At 35.8% G+C, this 18,797-nt stretch overlaps 2 protein-coding genes across 5 annotated transcripts; both read left to right on the top strand.

Moving 5' to 3' along the window:
* The first annotated feature begins 934 nt into the window (after nt 1-934).
* On the top strand, nt 935-6,007 carry LOC111780744. Of its 2 annotated transcripts, none has more exons than XM_023661233.1 (8): nt 935-1,189; nt 1,888-2,193; nt 2,489-2,582; nt 4,680-4,798; nt 4,867-4,929; nt 5,004-5,099; nt 5,188-5,245; nt 5,674-6,007. In XM_023661233.1, exons 2-7 carry the CDS (start codon nt 1,888-1,890, stop codon nt 5,242-5,244), a joined length of 735 nt encoding a protein of 244 aa, XP_023517001.1. In that variant the 5' UTR covers nt 935-1,189; the 3' UTR covers nt 5,245; nt 5,674-6,007. The 2 variants fall into 2 exon arrangements, with proteins under 2 accessions (XP_023517001.1, XP_023517002.1); XM_023661234.1 differs by having other exon boundaries at nt 1,883-2,193.
* Nucleotides 6,008-8,369: 2,362 nt separating this feature from the next.
* Nucleotides 8,370-18,211, top strand: LOC111779985 (3-oxoacyl-[acyl-carrier-protein] synthase II, chloroplastic-like). 3 transcript variants are annotated; one of them, XM_023660207.1, is made up of 15 exons: nt 8,370-8,598; nt 8,843-9,030; nt 10,064-10,269; nt 10,348-10,551; nt 10,845-10,955; nt 11,075-11,170; nt 12,034-12,079; nt 12,168-12,247; nt 12,657-12,725; nt 12,988-13,072; nt 16,697-16,851; nt 16,931-17,011; nt 17,232-17,291; nt 17,428-17,590; nt 17,862-18,211. In XM_023660207.1, the coding sequence occupies exons 1-14, from the start codon at nt 8,534-8,536 to the stop codon at nt 17,542-17,544; spliced, it is 1,563 nt and encodes a 520-aa protein (XP_023515975.1). In that variant the 5' UTR covers nt 8,370-8,533; the 3' UTR covers nt 17,545-17,590; nt 17,862-18,211. The 3 variants fall into 3 exon arrangements, with proteins under 3 accessions (XP_023515975.1, XP_023515973.1, XP_023515974.1); XM_023660205.1 differs by having other exon boundaries at nt 8,370-9,030; XM_023660206.1 differs by having other exon boundaries at nt 8,370-9,030; nt 17,680-18,211.
* The last annotated feature ends 586 nt before the right edge of the window (nt 18,212-18,797 follow it).

Genomic DNA, 18,797 nt, shown 5'->3' with positions numbered 1-18,797 from the left:
ATTGTCACACGGTGTTTGGCCAAATAGGGAGAAAACATGGAACTAGGAAGAGTAATTTTAAATGTTGGCCATAATTAACTTTAATTTGACTGTGCTTGAACTAGTTGGTCCAATATCACGAGTAATTTTAACTTTCAATGGTCAAATTTGTGCACGAATAACGTGTGGAGTTAAAGGTAGCCTGTCTTCTCCAGAGGTGAGGTGAGGTGAGTTTAGTTTATGTTGGACTCGACTAACTACAGTGAAATATGAAATATGGCTTGCATAAGAAAGCTAGTTGGTTGAGTCGGTCCTTGCATAGATAAGCGAGTCAGTTGAGTCGGTAAAAAGCTTGAAAAAGAATATGGGGATCCTTTATCTAATGATGTCTTACGGGAAAGCTGTGTAGTGAAGAGATCATCAAAGATACATGTTGAAATATGTCTTTATCTGAGTAAGCTAGGTTGAGTCGTGAAAATATGTCTTTATCTGAGTAAGTTAGGTTGAGTCGTGAAAAGCTTAGAAAAAAAGACAGAGAGAGTTCTTATCTAATGAATATTCTATGGATGAATTGTTTAGTGAAGAGTGTGGATGATGAAAGTTCTACATCGGCTAATTTAGGGAATGATCATGGGTTTATAATAAAATAATACTCTCTTCATTGGTATGAGACCTTTTGGAGAAGCCAAAGCAAAGCCACGAGAGCTTCAACTCAAAGTGGATAATATCATACCATTGTTGAGAGTCGTGTTCACTGTTAGTTGGTATCAGAGCCATACCCTAAACTTAGTCACTTAGTCAAAAAAATGAGTGAAAAAGGAGGAGGGGAAGTGTTGGATGATGAAAGTAATAATAGTTTTTTAATATATAAAAAGAATGATATATTAAAAAAATGAAATAATTTATTGGATATAAAATAAAAAATTAATTTTTTTATTGATTCGGAAAAATAAAATCGTACTCCAAATTTTACGGCCATTACTCTCTGATCGAACTTTCTTTTCCACTGTCCTCTCTGAGTTAGGATCGCCGTTCGCCGTTTTCTTCCTCCGACGGCCACATCGAGCCAGCGCCTTCCCTCCCTTTGCTTTCTCTGCTCCCGATTGCCGAACTGTCCAATTTCTCCAACGATTTTTCTCTCGTTTGATCGATTTCCAAGTCGCGGGGCTTTCCAGTTTCCAATTGAAACAGGATTTGCTTATTATTATCGGTAAATTTCATGCGTTTCTATTCGTCTCAATGTCATCTACTGTTCTTATGTTGGCTCTTTGATTATTTGTTGGTTCTCTTTTCCCTTCCGCTGCCCTCAGGCAAGCAATGAGACAACCGCAATTCGAGTGCAATATCGCTCGTCTCATTGCGATCCTGATGAGCTTTCGGCTCAATTTTTTTATTTGTCTTTGATAACTTTATGAATCATTTATGAATTTGGGTTTATTTCTCGCGGAATTATGCTGGGGAACTTGGATTATTGCTGCTTAGTCGGATTAATTTCTGTCATCTAAGGATGTGTAGTCTTTCTTTACATTCAACCAAATTCAGTACGATTACTTTTGTACTTGTGAATCCCGAGCATCCTATCATACAAAATTGTTGAAGCCCCCAAACAATTAAAACTAGATGATTCGAAGTACTTGAATGTTGTTGGATGATGGAAGTCCCACATCGGCTAATTTAGGGAATGATCATGGGTTTATAAGTGAGGAATACTAACTTCATTGGTATGAGGCCTTTTGGGAAAACCCAAAGCAAAGCCATGAGAGCTTATGCTCAAAGTGGACAATATCATACCATTGTGGAGAGTCGTGTTCGTCTAACAAATGCGACTCCTCTTAGTAAGAATTTGTATGGTTAATTCGATTTACGGAATTTTATAATTAAATTTGACTTTGTTTTGTGTCAGCTTAGATGGGTTCAGACGTGGAGGCTGTGGAAATTAGTAACTTGGAAAGGGGTCTATTGTCTGAATGCAATTCTGATTTGGAACCTGAAATCGACGATGAGCCCGTGTTGTTTGCAGCTTCCTTCCAAGAGATGGAAGACAGCTTTGTTAAGTATCATACAGCACAATGGGTCCTTTACTCCTTGCTTTTGATTTTAGCGTGGGGGATTGGGTTGTTGATGCTGCTTTATCTACCAATAAGACGATACGTTTTGCGGAAAGATATTCAATCGAAAAAGCTTTATCTTACACCAAATTCTATAATCTACAAGGTAATTTGTGAAGTTCAATCTATTTTAATCTACAAACTTTGGTGTTTCTGTTAAATTATTGTAAGTTCTCCCACTAATTGAATGCCTAAGGATTATCATGATTTGTAGTTGAATGTCGTTGCACGCTGTCGTATTAGCCACTCTACAGTGGAACTATATCTTTTTCATTTTAGTCTAAACCAGTAATATGCTTCCATTGTTCACTCTTATCGTTGATCTCTGAAAGACGGTTCTATGAATACGAATAAAACTATTTGCTCGTGTACCTTAAGGAGTATTGTATTTTCCATCACAGGTTACAAGACCTGTACCTTTTCCATGTTTTGGAGTACTGAAGAAAGAGAAGCATGTTTTGTTGCCTTCAGTGGCAGACATTATAGTTGAACAAGGTTAAGTTGTTGTTCTTGTTGTTCCTTTTTTTAATAATGGTTTACTAAATCTAAGCTCCATATTAACCTTCGATTTCGTAATGCAGCAAAACAATTAGTTGTTATAATTGAGGAGGAGAAGAAAAAGTTTATGCATTTAATTTTCATAGTCAACATCGAAAGGATATCGAATTATAAATAAGTTTTCTGGGGATGTTAGCAATTAGCCAATAAGAAAATGGACAGATGGGAGTTTGCAAAAGAATAAAAAGAAGAGTTAGAACTTTAGCCCATAAAATTTGTTGTGAAGATCTTGGAATCATTGTTTCTTAGATAACTAAATTTATTTTGACAATGAAGCTGCCATCTTTATTGTTCATCATCCAGTTCTATGCGACAGAACAAAACATGCTGAGGTTGACAAACATTTTATTAAGGACCATATTGACTTGAATTTCTATATTGCATTAAAATTGTAAATATTGGTAAAAATTCATAGTTTAATGAACATTTCCTTGTCGTATTTGTGTCCTAAATTCATAGAAAATAATATATCATCTTGTTTGTGACGTGTTGTATCCATGCTTCTTAGGAAAATACTCTTACTCTGTATGACTGTTTTTATTGATGTACCTGGTGGCCTCTCTTGCTCTTCATTCTCCTTAAACTCCTAGTGCCTTTTGTCTAATAGAGAGGAGGTTAATGTGGTGAGTCTACTTTTATCTTTTTCGCGATTAGCGTGTGACCCTTGCGAGGAGGGATAGTAGAATCTGGACGCATCCTTCTAGGGGCTTCTCGTGCCATTTGTTTTTCATGTATTATCTAATTTTTCTCCTTCGTTTGCTACCTCAGTTTCTTCTGCTTTATCCTCGTTCTTGAAAGTTAAAATTTCAACAACGGTTAAGGTTTTTGCTTGCCCAGTATTACATGGAGAGTTATTGCCATGGATAGTGTCCAAAAGGCATTCTTCCTATGTGTTGCACTTGCATGGTGCATTCTTTGCAGGAAGTACGAGGAGAGTCTTGATCATTTTTTGTGGGAATGTCAGTTTGCTTTTCTTTTGGGTCGTTGGAGGAATTTGTTTCAGGTTTGTGGAGCACGCTATTGATGAGGTGCTTCTAAATCCTCCTTTTAGGGAGAAGGCCAAAGTGGTTGTGGCAAGCTAATTTCTTTCTAGTTTGTGGGGTATTTGGATTGAGTGTAGCAATTGAAACTTTGGAGAGGTTGAGAGATTGAGGAAGACTGGAAGGTAGCTATGTTTAATGTCTCTTTGTGAACTTCAGTACCAAGCTTTTTATTTATTTATTTATTTATTTATTTATTATTATTATTATTATTATTTTTTGTTGTTGTTGTTGTGATTATAACTTTGGTATTGTTCTTTTGGATTAGAGTTCTGGTAGGGTCGACTCTCTCTGTGAGATCCCACATCGATTGGAGTGTGGAACGAAACACTCCTTGTAAGGGTGAAAATCTCTCTCTAGTAAATGCGTTTTAAAATTGTGAGGTTGACGGCTATAGGTAATGGGCCAAAACGGACAATATCTACTAACGGTGGACTTGGGGTGTTACGAATGATATCAGAGCTAGACACCGGGTGGTGTGCCAGTGAGGACGCTGGCCCCAAGAGGGGTGGATTGTGAGATCCTGTATGGATTGAAGAGTGAAACGAAACACTCCTTATAAGGGTGTGAAAATCTCTCTTTAGTAAACGTGTTTTAAAACCGTGAGGCTGATGACAATACGTAATAGGCCAAAACGGACAATATCTGCTAACACTGGGCTTGGGGTATTACAAATGGTATCAGGGCCAGACATGGGGCGGTGTGCCAGCGAGGATGCTAGGCCCCTAAGGGGGTAGATTGTGAGATTCCACATCGATTGGAGAATGAAACGAAACACTCCGGATGTAAAAATCTCTCTTTAGTAGACACGTTTTAAAATCGTGATACTAACGGCGATACGTAATGGGCTTGGGCTTGGGTGTTACACTCTCTTTTTCTTGTAGAATCTGTTGTGTTTGCCCTTGCTTTCCTTCAATTTTCTCAATTTCTTACCTAAAAAAAAATCTATTTACTACGACATATAACTTTTAAGATCTCGATCCCATGTTTACAGGATATCTACAGTCTCTCTATGGAGTTTACTCTCTTAGGATAGAGAATGCTGGCCTGAGAAGACCACCTGGTGATGACGTTCAAATTCAAGGAGTTACAGACCCAATTGCATTTAAAAAGGTACTTTTTGGTATCAATGAATAGGTTTCCGATGATCTTAGAGGTCACCCTCGTTCTGCATTTCTCAGGCTGTTCTAATGCGTCTCTCTGATATGAGGAATGATGGCAATGAAGAAGTTCCAAATACAAGGGTAGGTCATTGCATAATCCTACCTGTCAAATGATGACATTGACTAAAAATACATATATTTTTTCTAAATCATAGGCGGCATCTCCATCGAAATCTCTAAAGTATGACCCGTACTTCTATTCGGGGGAACGAGTACTTCAGAAAGTAGATGAGGTTGGAAGCTCTGTGAAGGTATCAACTAATTATCGCTATCCGTTTTTATATACACGCCATTGTTTTTCCTTTTGTATTACTGATTGGTTGGTTGTGTCTGCTACAGAGAATTCAAGCTTTGATTGAAGAACAACGGTCTCAAGCATCTAACCCTTTAGAATGAAGTAAGTTGATTATAAACATCTGGGAAACTTTAAACACTGAGCTCAGTTAAGAACTTTATGCTTGCCTTACCCAACTTTTGTGATGAGTATCGAGTTTACTTTGCTCGAGAAAATAAAGCTTTCACTGGTTTACTAATTTATTTTCGAGGTGGCTCGAACAATGTGAGATCCCACATCGGTTGGAGAGGAGAACGAAACATTCCTTATAAGGGTGTGAAACCTCTCCCTAGCATACTCATTTTAAAAACCTTTAGTGGAAAAGTCCAAAGAAGACAATATCTGCTAGCGGTAAACTTGGCTATGTTTCTGGGCCTTATACAACACCTCTATTACTATTACCATTTGCTATTTGATTAGATCAACCAAAAAGTATTCTAGTGAGTAGATCGGTTCTAACGTCACCCTGCATATCGTTCTTCCACGTCTAGATGTTTCTTTCAGATGCTACTATCCGAGCACCGAAACGGTAGAAGCAGTCCCAGTTTTACGAGGATTGGAGCCGAATAAGCTGAAGAAAATGTACTTCTAATGACTAAGGTTTGTTCTAAACTCTCCTCTATGGCTGATGAGTTGATGAGTATCAATTACCATTAATGAACTGATTGAGGCTGAAGTTTTCTGCAAGAAAGGTTCAAGTTTTTATTCTTGCTTGTATAGATAGATGTATTTGTACCCTTGAAAACCACCCTTAAAGTATATATGATATACATATGGTTTTGATTTTTTATAGCTTAAATCAAACGTTTAGTTCTTAAACTTTAAGATCGTGTTCATCGAGCTTCTAATCTTTAACGAATATCTTATAAGTCCTTGACATTCCAAATGTGCTGATAGATCCCGTAAACTTTCGATGTTGTGCTTAATAGAGTAGATTTTTTTGCTTTTCGTGTTCGTGTTATTGTTTCGGTTTCTATTTCGAATAATCAAACAACTTTTTCATTTATTGCATGCCATGTGATTTTACATTATTGGGAGTGGTTGGATATACTCCTAATGACATTGGAGGCATTAAAATGATTATTATAGTTTTTCTTTTAGAACAATAAAAATTTAACTACTAATGCTTGGTATGGTATGGTATAGCTAATTAATGAACTTTATCATATTCTTTTGCGTTCGGTTTGAAATTAATAGGCTCGTTCTTAGGGGTGCATGAGGGTGGGTTGGAATTTTTTTTGGACCAACCCGAGATTTTGGGTTGGTCAGATTAGTGACCCAAATAGGGTTCACAACCCGACCCTCTATTCTTGGGTTGGATTGAGTCGTTAGGTTTATTTTTTTTATTTATAATAGCTATTAAATTAATAACTAAAATCTCTTGAAATTCAAATATAAAACATTTAGTTTTAAGTTAGTCGGGTTGACCTGACCAAAAAAATTTTAACTCGTGAACTGAACTTTTGAATTTTCAAAAAATCAACCAAATTCGAACTGAATATATATATATATATATATTTAATCGAACTAACTCTTATGATTTGAGTTGGGTGGTTTAAGTTCGTCGCTGGATCATATAAACGCTCATCGTTCTTTCTTCCTAGGAACAAAATTTAAAGTTAAATTATTAATTTTTCATTTTGTTAAATCGTGTATAGCTATCAATTAAATTGTTACAAATAATAGGTAAAAACTAAACGTATGCGATATACAAGATAACTCTATAATTCCGGTCGTATAATCAACACGATTTTGTCAAACTATCATATGAAAATTGACCGTTTAAATTAGTACTCAACCCCCAACCTAGCATCATTGATGAACATCAGACTAGGGACTACAAGCAAATAAATGATATTAATTATTTATGGTAAAAGCTATATTAACATTATCAATTTAAAATTAAAAATTAGTGATCCCATCTAATTATTAAATTAAAAAAAAAATGAAAATAAATATTAAAAAAATCTAACGGTTCGAAGTAATTAGGTAAACCACCGCCGGTTGGAAGTTGGTGGACCACCGGCCGAACCGAGGGACCCAATTAGATAGGAATTGCTTGGCTAATAATTTCCTGATATATTTTTTTTTCCATTTTTTAATATATAATATACTTTTTAAATAAATTTAATCGAAAATTGAAATTTATGATTATCTAGACTCTTAATTTTTTTAAAAATTATTTATTACTTTCTTGAATTTTTAATAGGATTTTTTTTTTATTTTTAAATTTAGGACTATTAAAAAATTTAAATATAATATAAAACTTAGCTCGATCCACACTTCTAAAAGTCTTACAAAGTTCGCTCTACACTGCAGGTATAGTCGCTTAGGTCACGGGATTTAGAGTACGGGTGGTCGAAAGCTAGTATCCACTATAATATTTATTTAATGCAGTATTACCGTTAATAATTAAATTCGTTTGTTTTGACTTTATCACTCACGCATTTTGTATGTGATTTAATGAGTCCTCTATATTTATATTATTGAAATTATTCATAAAATATATATTTTTAATTAATAATAATTGATCGTAAGATATTGATCGAAACTTTAGTTTAGTATACTAAATTGTTTTTTTATCATGCTATTTACGTCAGGATACATAGACTACTGTATTTCACTTTCGCCTTTCGGCTCTCACTTAACATACATCTCTCAAGCCATTTCACAAAGTCGGGCTAGAGTCATACTTAATAGGGTATTTTTTTTCTCGCTGATTCTATCAAGCTTGTTCCCTTGGTCGTGGTCTCTATGAACTTTAGGCGAGATTTTTGTTCGTCAACCAAACACAGCTCATGCTGAATCTAAGCTTGTTCAGCCACTAGGGTCGTAGACAATTGAACATGCGCGCACACTGCGACCCTAGCTGACTGATCGTAGTGTCATCCGGCTAATTATCATTCAACTTTATAGGGTTAAAAAAGTCAACATTTAATTATTAAATAAAAATTTATATTATAGTAATTAAGTTAGTTTCAAAAGATGGATAAATACAAATAATATAAGCATCTAAATAGAATATTCATAATAGAAATTAGAATATTCATAATATTTAATTTTTTTTAATTAAAAAAGTTAAAAAAATTAAAAAAATTATCAGTAAAATATAAATAAATAAAAAAAAAAAAGGGAAAAATATTTATGGTCACAGATCCTCGTAATTTTTGTTATAGCGCATCTTGTAAAGCTCAGACGCTTCTTCGTCTCCATTTCCACCAATTGTAGAGAGAGAAACTCCGAGACGGAAGAGAGAGAAAGAGTGTGTGCAGAGAAGAACAGTTGTCGTTGAGATTGCTTGTTTCTTCTTCAACGCTTTCAACACTTGTTTGTGAACCATCAACGATTCAAATGCAACAATCAATCAATCTCTTACTCACGACGCCACAACCACCACCACCACCACCACCACCTCTGTAATTATCTCTGCTTCTTGTTGTTGTTCTTGTTTACTTCCATGGCTTCCTTTGCTGTTGAATCTCCTTTCTGTACTTGGCTTGTTGCCGCTTGCATGTCCGCCACTTGCTTTAAGGACCATTCTGTTAATGCCTCCATCCGTCATTCTTCCAAAAGATTGACATCCATCTCAAGGAGGAAGCTGCAATCTAAATGTTGTAGTTTCACCTCCCAATTCAATACTGGATTGGTTTCTTCTTTCAGTGGATTCAATATTCATGGCCTCATGAACTCATGCCTCGCTTTTGAGCCCTGCGATGAGTACTGTAGCAGTAGTTATGCCCTTTCTTCTCTCGCCTCCGTAGGTAATAATGGCTTCTCCTTACTTTTTGGACCTAAGACTCTCCCCGCTAACCGTCGGCAGAGGCGTGCAAATCGGGCTTCACGTTCAGGTGATTGAGTTTATTTTTCTTTTCCCGTTCTCGGTTATTTTTTGCGATGTATTTTTCTTTTCACCTGTTCTGTGCTGGTTCTTTGGTGGTTTCTGGAATTTGTATTGCGGTTGGAATTAGTACCTTACATGTCTGTTTTGCTCTTACATGGACTGACTCGAATCTGCTTGTTTGGCTTGCTGCTTCCGGCTTTTCGCTACACTTGACTGGAACCTTTGGTTTTTGTTTACCTAATTTTTCTTGCTGATTTCTAAAATAGACCTGTTAAAGGAAGGAGCAATTAGATTAATATAGGCACTTCTTGGCAAGAATCTGGCGTTATCGAGTTCTTTATATATTTTTTCCACTCGATTCAGATTCATCTCTTTTTCTTTTCTAAATTTCAACTTCATCGGACAACGAGTGTATCGAATTTATATGTTTTTCCACCGCCGCTGAGTCCAGTATTTACGTTGCAACGCTGTAATCTTTGTTATTTGTCACTGACCCAACTCGTCATGCCCATACCGCTTCTTGTTTGTTATTTATTTATTATTTTTTGGAGTTCACGAATGTTGTTTTTTGCAGTGTTTCATTTCGCCCATTGTCATGTTTCTCTCTACCACTTACAATCGTAGTTTATGTCAAATGTCATTCGTCATTGCCTTTAATTGGCTCTCACCATTCTGGTCTGCACTTCCCAAACCCGACTAATATACTGCTAAGTTGCCTCAACCCAAAACCTATATTCTTGTGGGTTCTCTGACCAGTATACATTACTATCTGTCCGCAACATAAGTAGTCTTGTCCTGTATATGTCTTCAATACACTGAAGCTGGTTGTTTCTTTGTCCTCCTGCAAGTATGAAGTTTCCATGATCCTAAAAAGTTGGTATTGAGTTCTGTATATAGTTTAGATCTGTTCTGTTGGATTCTAATGTCACTGGACCTGAAAAACTTTATTTAGTAGAAACAGGGCAATGTGAAATATTCTGTGAAAGAATGAAAAGAACACTGAATCCGATTGTTGTGTTGTCATTTTGTTTAAACTTCAGGTGAGACTGTCGCTATAGCTGTTCAGCCAGCTGAAGATGTGGGAAGGAAAAAGAAACACCATACAAAACAAAGAAGAGTAGTTGTCACTGGAATGGGTGTGGTGACGCCTTTGGGCCATGATCTTGACATCTTCTACAAAAATTTGCTGGAGGGTGTCAGTGGAATTAGCGAGATTGAGGCATTTGATTGTTCCCAGTTCCCCACCGTAAATATACCTTCCTCTAAAATATTCCTGAAACCAGCGTTATCTGTTTGTCTGTTTGAATTCTGATTATTTTTTCAGAGAATTGCTGGAGAGATTAAAACTTTCTCTACTGATGGATGGGTCGCACCAAAATTCTCTAAGCGGATGGATAAATTCATGCTTTACATGCTTATTGCTGGCAAAAAAGCCCTAGAGGATGGTGGATTTACGAAAGAGCTTACAGAAGAGTTGGATAAAACTAAATGTGGAGTACTGATTGGTTCAGCAATGGGAGGCATGAAGGTAATCCCTAATTCTATGCTTGATGCAAGGGGAGTGATTTAGAGGGTAATATTACCAATCTGTGATTTTACCTACTTCCTTTGCATCTGAAAAAGACTAAGATTTTCTACTCAAAGATACTATAGGATAGCCATTTGACTTTTACTAAGTTGGGACAAAAAATGCAGCTTTATTTTCTTTAATGTTAATTTATCGTTTTCTTAATTTCAAATGTGCTACTGTGGATTTTTTTTCCGTTTATTGTTATTCTTATTATTTATCAAAACTTCTTCCTATTAACTTATATTGAATAGGTCTTTAATGATGCAATTGAAGCATTGCGAATTTCATACAAGAAGATGAATCCTTTCTGTGTTCCATTTGCAACTACAAACATGGGTTCTGCCATGCTAGCTATGGATCTGGTCAGTGAATGCTTTTGTGGATATAGTAAATTAAAAAGAAAAAAGAAAAAGAAACTCTTAAGGTATTGGAGCTATTGATTTCTTAACATTATTGTGAAATACTTATTTTGAAATTGTAGGGATGGATGGGCCCAAACTATTCAATTTCTACTGCTTGTGCTACGAGCAACTTTTGTATACTAAATGCAGCTAATCACATAATTAGAGGCGAAGCTGTAAGTTATCAATTGCTCAGGAACTAAAGAGTGGATTAATCTAGTTTCCAACCTTTTCTCTTTCTCTTGGTATGCGACTTACTTGATTACTTGTGTTTTGGCCATAGTTTTTCCAATATCCCAACAAGGCTATTAACTGACTAAAGTACTTTTCAATATATGCATTCTCTTGTGAAGTTTGACTACATGTCAGAAAGCATATTTGCAAATTTCAATAACAAGTGCCTTGGAGGAAGCTAGATGATAGGCTCCGAAGAATATTTTGGAAAATAGGGTGGTTCAAGTACTGCGCGCTTGAGAGGGTTAGAAACTCTACAAGATTCTAGAGTAGAGACATTCTAGTTCCACCAAGTTCACAGCACACACTTTTCCTCCCTTCCTTAACTCTTTCTCTAGCAACAGACTGAAAACCTCGTGTTTTTCCTTTTCTAACTGTCTCTACACATAGACTATCATTCCCTTGTATCCATTACAGTCCATACTCAGCAGAATCTGCACTTCTTCTTTGCTATTATTCGCTCTCCTCCATAAACAAAGCAAACAAGTGTTGGCATTCATAAGCAAACGAGTACTTAACTACTGTTTTTTTTCTCGGAAGTTCTTACTAGAGAAGTGTTTCATATAAGTATCATAACCAAATCCTATGTTTTCCTGACATCGATTCTCAAGTCAACTGAAATGTTTCCATGTGTTTTACTCTGTTCTTGTTGCATGTAAGAATAATATTGTGATAATTATGCTGTTAAATGAAGTTTAAATGGAGGCGTAAGCTTAGTTTTAGAAGGGGAAAAAAAAAGTAACTTAGAAAAGCAACAATTTAAATGTCAGAATTGTTGCTATAGTTTCTGTTTTCTTGTGTGCAGGATCTAATGCTCTGTGGAGGTTCAGATGCAGCAATCATACCAATTGGTATTTGTCTTTTTATCATGTAAATAAAGTTTTTAACTCTTTTTGCCAAGATATTCGAAGTGAATCTATTTTATTTTACTGCTTCTAGGTTTGGGAGGGTTTGTTGCTTGCAATACACTTTCACAAAGAAACAGTGATCCTACCAAAGCTTCAAGGCCTTGGGATATTGTAATGTCAGCTTCATTTTTGTTTCCTTTTGATTGTCTGAATCATAGTTTTTCAGTAAACAAAAACATTGCTCATGAATAAATAAAATATCAACAACCAAGACGGTCTCTTAAACCTGGGTTAACTTTCTCATCTAATAAACTTAATCTTAAGTTGCAAAGAGGTGGAATAAGTCGTTGCAGGATTTAGTTTTTCTTGATAGGAAAATATTTAATTTTTGTTTGTTGTGGTTCTGTGTCGTTTCTCTGAACAAATAGGAAGTACAATGGTGAACATACTTTTAAGCAACACTGGAACTTTCTTACTTTAAAAAAAATGCGGCAAAAGTCACCAATAGGTAATCTTTAAATCATAAACCTGATGTGCTTGTTATCTCCATTTTGATGCTTAGCATTTTTGTTTCATACAGAATCGTGATGGATTTGTTATGGGGGAGGGATCTGGAGTTTTGCTTTTAGAAGAATTAGAGCACGCGAAGGTATGGTCAGTGCAATTATTTTTAATGACCATTTCAAATGAATCTTTTCCCCTCATCCTCTAGTTCAATGAAGGGCAACTTCCACCTGTTTCGTTGGAGCATCCTCCTGTCCAAAGCTTTACAGCATTTCTCATCCTTGCCTCATTATAGTTTTTCCAACGTCATCTTATTCACAATTTTTCATAATGTTGCTGAAGGCTGTGCATCTATTTGTTGTAAAGTATCTGAGATAATTTGCTATTTCCTGATTCCACAATTGCAGCAACGCGGTGCCCAAATCTATGCAGAATTTCTTGGTGGAAGTTTCACTTGTGATGCTTATCACATGACCGAACCACACCCTGACGGTAATCCTCTATCATTAACCAAGAAATTGATGGATTTTCTTCTGTTTCAAAACAAATTCTTGATTTGTTAATTATGCTTGTTATTTTGTTTTATTAGTTCAATAACTTATGGGGTGTGGATAAAAATATATGACGGACTTTATCTACTTGAGTTATTCTCAAGTTGGTAAGATTAATAGGATTATTTTTACGATTTCAAATTATGGAATTCCACCAGTTAAAGGGTCTTGATTATTTTCTCTAGGTGGTTCACTTTTCTATGGTATGGTATGATTTTTACTGTGCTTCATGAACTTCTAAAAAGAATTGTTCGAATCTATGCAGAAGCACGCAAAGGATTCTTTTATAATTTCTAATTGGAGGTAACTTTCAAATCGATTATTAATATAGGTGGAGAAAATAGTCGATCAATCATTAAGGATTTGATTTTAAAGTAGATTTCTTAACTCCATTGTTAATCATTGAGTGTCCATCTTTTTCATTGGATTTGTGTCATTTTTTTCTGTCAAGTAATTTATCCATTCAAATATCAATATAACTGGATTTGAGGTTTTTTTTTTACTAATATGATCGAATTTCCTTAGAAAATTGCTTTACTTTCTCTCAAACGAAAATCAAATCATGGAAGGTTACTTCCACTATGAGTGAGAATGTAAGTCTTTTTTTCTTTTTTTTCCTATTTCCTCTCTCTCTCTCTCTCTCTCTCCCTTCTTCTTCATCTTCTTTTCTTCTGAATTTTTATGTTACAGTTAAATGAATGAATTTACTGTGCCATGAGCTTTTCCAGGAGATTTTTATTTTCCATAATTTAAAGAATTACTCCAGCTATTCGAAGAAGTTTAACATTAAGATCAAAATACATGTGTAACAACCATAAATCTTCACAACATATGCAAAACACATGGTACATAACTTGTAGCGTGCAAACAACTATACTTACTTTTAAGTTGGACGAAAAATTATTATATAATTTGAAAATCAGAGTGAGATATATCCCAGTGTAAGATACTTTGACATGAAAGGAGAACGGTCATACAACATTAAGTCAAATAAATCAGATTATTCCCCTTTGGTCCTGTTTATTTGGAGGTTTAAACATAAGAACGGTTATAGTTATGGGTAGGATGTTTCTGTCCTTCTTTTGGGTATGAGAAATTGTGACTGGATTTTGAAGGATGCTTAGAAACCCTTGATTCTCTGCTATTCTATTCCCCTTGAAATCATGGGGTTTTGGATAAATAAATTAATAAATCTCTACAATGGTAATTTCATAATTAAATTTTCGAAGTTGTATTCTTTTATGAGAATGATATGCGAACGTTAGCATATAACTTAGGTTAAGGCATCCCTACTCTCTAGATTCAAATCCCCACTCCTACCTTTGTCATAACCTTTTAAAAAATATTACTAGAATGATGTTCATCAATTTAGGTCATTATACAACTTTAAATTAATACTGATATTACACTTTATTGTACAACTTTTTAACTGTGTAATGTTTAATTGACTGATTCCATTTCGCCTCTCCTAGAGTACTCTCAAATTTTACATCTAAAAACAGAAAAAATAAACTGTTCAAAGATCATTAGGGTTTGTAATACATGCACTCTGTAGTATGCAGATTAAGGTTTTACTTTGAAACAGCAATGCCATAGATCTTTCCAACACCATATCTCAACTGATGTATAATATGTTTTTCTCGATATTTCATAGTTATGAATGCATTCTTCTCTGTTAAGGAGCTACTGAGTTTAGAAGTGTGCAGAATCTTAACAGACTACTTATTCTAGTAGAACTGGTTATGGATTAATAGAGTCTGTAAATCATTAAAACCATTTAAGCTAGCATGCCAATTTCCTGAGATCAAATATTAATATTTCTTCGAAAGGAGAGAGCCTTTCTCGAGAGAGTGAGACTAAAGGGAGGGAATAGAGAGCGAAGTCTTAGGGTTCTGTCATTGTTGTGTGGCAAGAGATTGGAAATGAAGGAGGGTGAGTGGGAAGACGAAGTGATCCAGTGACCAAAAGGGATATTGTTTCCTTCTTTGAGACTAAGAGTTGTGGAGTCTTTTTCCCACCGATCTTCCTTCAGATTCAAGGCATTTTGTGATACTGGGGTTGAAGATGTGGAATTTGTGATTTAGGCAAAATGTGATGGTTGTTCTAAGGCAGAGGAGAGGTAGGTACAAAGGTGGAAGTAACAAGAGGAAGAGGTGGTGGAGGAGGAAGATGTGGTGATGGTGGACTGTTTGCTTTAAGTGCAGGGTGACGGGCAGATAGTCCAGGATTGCTACCTGCAAGGTGGTGGAGATAGGTATGCTTGCAGTAGTGGATACTGCTACAGTTGCAGCGAGTGTGGACACTTTGCCCGTGGGTCCAAAGGTTGGCTGTTTATCTCACAAATTAGTGACTTGCGTTTACTTTTCTTGCTTCCTGGGGTGTCTTAATCAGTTTCCTTCTCCTTTGGTCTCAGTTTTGACTGGGTCTGTAAGATGATCTTTAAAAGGATTGGGTAGCTTCTCTATGGATTTATCTATAAATTTTTTTCATTGCTCCTTGGTGTAGATTTTTTAAAGGGATATTTTTACCAGGGATCATTTACAAAGTGATGATTAATGGGGGAGGAGTCTTTCTTGATTCGTTCTTTTAATTGTCAGGTCCAAGAATTTTGTATACAATGCTGGGTTTGAATGGGAAAATGGTAGGGTATAAGATTACTTTTGGTGTGGATAAATGGATGTTTGTTTTTTTTTCTTTATGATAATTCTATTGGAGCTGGATCACTAGAGGATGGTAGCTAATAAGAAAATGGCAAGTCTATTAGAGGCTCTGTCATTACAAAGAAGATTTTAGGTATATAAAACATGCTGGAGTCGGAGTTGAGTCAATCGAGAGAGGAGATGCAACAATTCATGGAGAAGAACATAGGGAGTGCAATGGAAAGAGTCGGAAGGATTAGGGGAGTGGCAGAGTTGATAAGTAACTTTGCGAAGTCGTGTCGGTCAAAGAGAGTGTGATGGGAGCCTACATCTTTGGGTGTTTAGAGAGAGGGATGGATTAGAAGTTCAAGGTATGGAAATGTGTATCTTCAATGGGGAAAATCCAGACAGTTGGCTGCCCACATGGTTGGTTAAGAGGGCACAAAATCTTCTTTACAATCCTTTCTGGCCTAAGATACACCTCTTGAACAGAAATGAGATCGAAGGTAACCACACTCTAGATTGATCCCTTGGTGTGGCACCATGACCTTCCCAAGAGAAAGTTCTACTTCCATTGTTTACTAGAGGGAGTGCTGGTCAGATTTTGAAGAGAGACATTTTTAAGAGGATAACTTTCACTAGTGTTTTCCATTTTTGGAGATGTCTAGCTCGTAGAATCAGTTTGTGTAGCCTAAGTTTGAGGTTTTGCTCCATAAATATAAACCACCTTTTACATTAAATACAAACTCAAAATATAAATCCTCACTTCACATCAAATGCAAATTATACAAACCTAAGTTTTTAGTACATATTCCTTCACATAATCCAACACCAAGCATTCCAATCCCAAATTTAATAAAATTTATTAAAATCACGATTCAGAGTGTTGACATCTTGTGTTATGCTTTATATGACAACTTAAACAGGGGCTGGAGTTATTCTATGCATAGAGAAGGCATTAGCTCAGTCTGGAATATCTAAGGAAGATGTGAATTATGTAAATGCGCATGCGACATCTTCACTGGCCGAAGACGTCAAAGAATATCAAGCTCTTGTACATTGCTTTGGCAAGAACCGTGAGGTTAAACCATGCAAATACAATTTTTACTTCGGTCTAAAATATAAGTTTCTGCATGCTTAACATTGCTATGATTTTGCAGTTAAGAGTGAACTCCACAAAGTCTATGGTTGGCCATCTACTAGGGGCCGCTGGTGCTGTTGAGGCTGTTGCTACCATACAGGTGAGATTTATCAAACGTGATGATTAGAATTGAATAATGGAAGCTTCTCAAATTTCTTTTCAACTGTCTGATTATTCATATCGTGAACAAGGCTGCTGAAAAGCTTGCCCATGATACATTTCTGATTGTATATACGATTTTACCTTGTCATCATGATTATTAAAATATATAGTTTCCAATTACATTTAAGTTGCTGATGTCAGACTACTTCCTGGTACAGGCCATAAGAACAGGATGGATCCATCCAAATATTAACTTAGAAAACCCAGATAAAGGCGTGGTATGTTGCTTGTTATGAGGATCGCTTTTTCACATTTTCATGATTGCATATGATCTGATCAATCTATTGCATGATTATGGAAATTGTTTAATCTCTTTCGTAACATACTCCAATGCCAACAAATGACTAACTACAGGACACAAATATACTTGTGGGCCCAAAGAAAGAAAGATTGGAAATCAAGGTGGCTCTGTCCAACTCCTTTGGCTTTGGCGGCCACAATTCATCCATCCTATTTGCCCCCTACAAGTGAAACAATGAAAACTGAAATGGGAGTCGTCCAGCCTAACGTGTACAAGGTAAGTTTTTTTTTTTTTTTTTTTCCTTCTCTCCCTATTTTCATCTCACTCTTTGGAGGTAAGAATTATGTGAGTGTTTTTTTTCTTAGGTTCTAACACGAGAGATTGAAAGATTTAAACCTCAAACCTCAGTTGAGCTATGCTTATGTTCGCGAAAGAATATAGGAATGTTATTGTGTTTAAAATTGACAGATTCAACGTTTTTTCTTTTTTGTTCTTTTCCTCTTCAATCGAAGTTCGTATAGACAGTCTAAATTCAGTTGTCTTGCAGTTACTGACTGTGGGGATATTCGCAATGGTCTGTTATGATTGTTTCATAAGACATACAGCAACGCAAATCGGTAGGCCGTTCAATCGCTCGTGATCGAGCAGGATACAGGCCAATGATCGTCTGGTTAAACATTAGAACATTATCCAAACAGTTGTGTAGTACTATGTTGATTTTGACGAATTAAGTTGGCTTCTACACCGTTGATAAACAATACCCAAAAAAAAAAAAAAAAAAACAAAACCAGGCCCTTTTACTCTGCTGCAATATTTTCCATGTAGATGGAACCCCTAATTGAAGAGGTGTTTTCATTATCCTTATCATATGCTTTTATATAGCAATATTTTTCCTCATTGATTTCTTGTACTAAAAGAGGTGCATATTTTGTATGGGTTCAACTGGGTGTTCATCAAACTAAAGAATTTGGAGATTAAAAAGTGTCCATATATTGTTCGTAACAATGCATGGTGCTAGATTGCACAACACTTGTGTCTCAGTATTTTTTTGACGTGTTGCTAATACTAGCAATATGTTATATATCTTTATTTTCAAGATTTAGGTCAAAAAAAAAAAAATCCTTGAACTTAGAATATCCCATAAACATTTCGAATCCATCCATAGAACTGCCATTTAAGAATGATGTTTATTAAACGAAAATTTAGATCATCATAATGTTCTAAATCATGGCCACAACATTAGATCTCAATTTTCATCTCAGAATGTATATTCCAAAGATAATTAAATACTATTACAACCGTGTGCCTGTTGAAGAATGAGCCGGCGACTCATAAGCAGTGGCTTGATTAAGAGAACCCACCAGAGCTGTAGCGAAAGCAAGTCTTCATGGGGCAATTGTCACTGCTTATAGACCCACCCCGAGATATTATTACAGCAAAGAATAGAATTTATACCCCAAAGATAATTAAATACTATTGCAAC

The sequence above is a fragment of the Cucurbita pepo genome, chromosome LG18 (assembly GCF_002806865.2).
Source record: "Cucurbita pepo subsp. pepo cultivar mu-cu-16 chromosome LG18, ASM280686v2, whole genome shotgun sequence".
In the NCBI taxonomy this organism is placed as follows: Eukaryota; Viridiplantae; Streptophyta; class Magnoliopsida; order Cucurbitales; family Cucurbitaceae; genus Cucurbita; species Cucurbita pepo.
This window is presented reverse-complemented; position numbering and strand designations above follow the sequence as displayed.

Coding starts and splice junctions, on each gene's coding strand:
- LOC111779985 (XM_023660205.1), top strand. CDS start 8,640: ATGGCTTCCTTTGCTGTTGAATCTCCTTTCTGTACTTGGCTTGTTGCC. Junction 11,171..12,033: donor ACATAATTAGAGGCGAAGCT/GTAAGTTATCAA, acceptor TCTTGTGTGCAG/GATCTAATGCTCTGTGGAGG. Junction 12,248..12,656: donor CTTCAAGGCCTTGGGATATT/GTAATGTCAGCT, acceptor TGTTTCATACAG/AATCGTGATGGATTTGTTAT.
- LOC111780744 (XM_023661233.1), top strand. CDS start 1,888: ATGGGTTCAGACGTGGAGGCTGTGGAAATTAGTAACTTGGAAAGGGGT. Junction 2,583..4,679: donor AGACATTATAGTTGAACAAG/GTTAAGTTGTTG, acceptor CCATGTTTACAG/GATATCTACAGTCTCTCTAT. Junction 5,100..5,187: donor AGGTTGGAAGCTCTGTGAAG/GTATCAACTAAT, acceptor TGTCTGCTACAG/AGAATTCAAGCTTTGATTGA.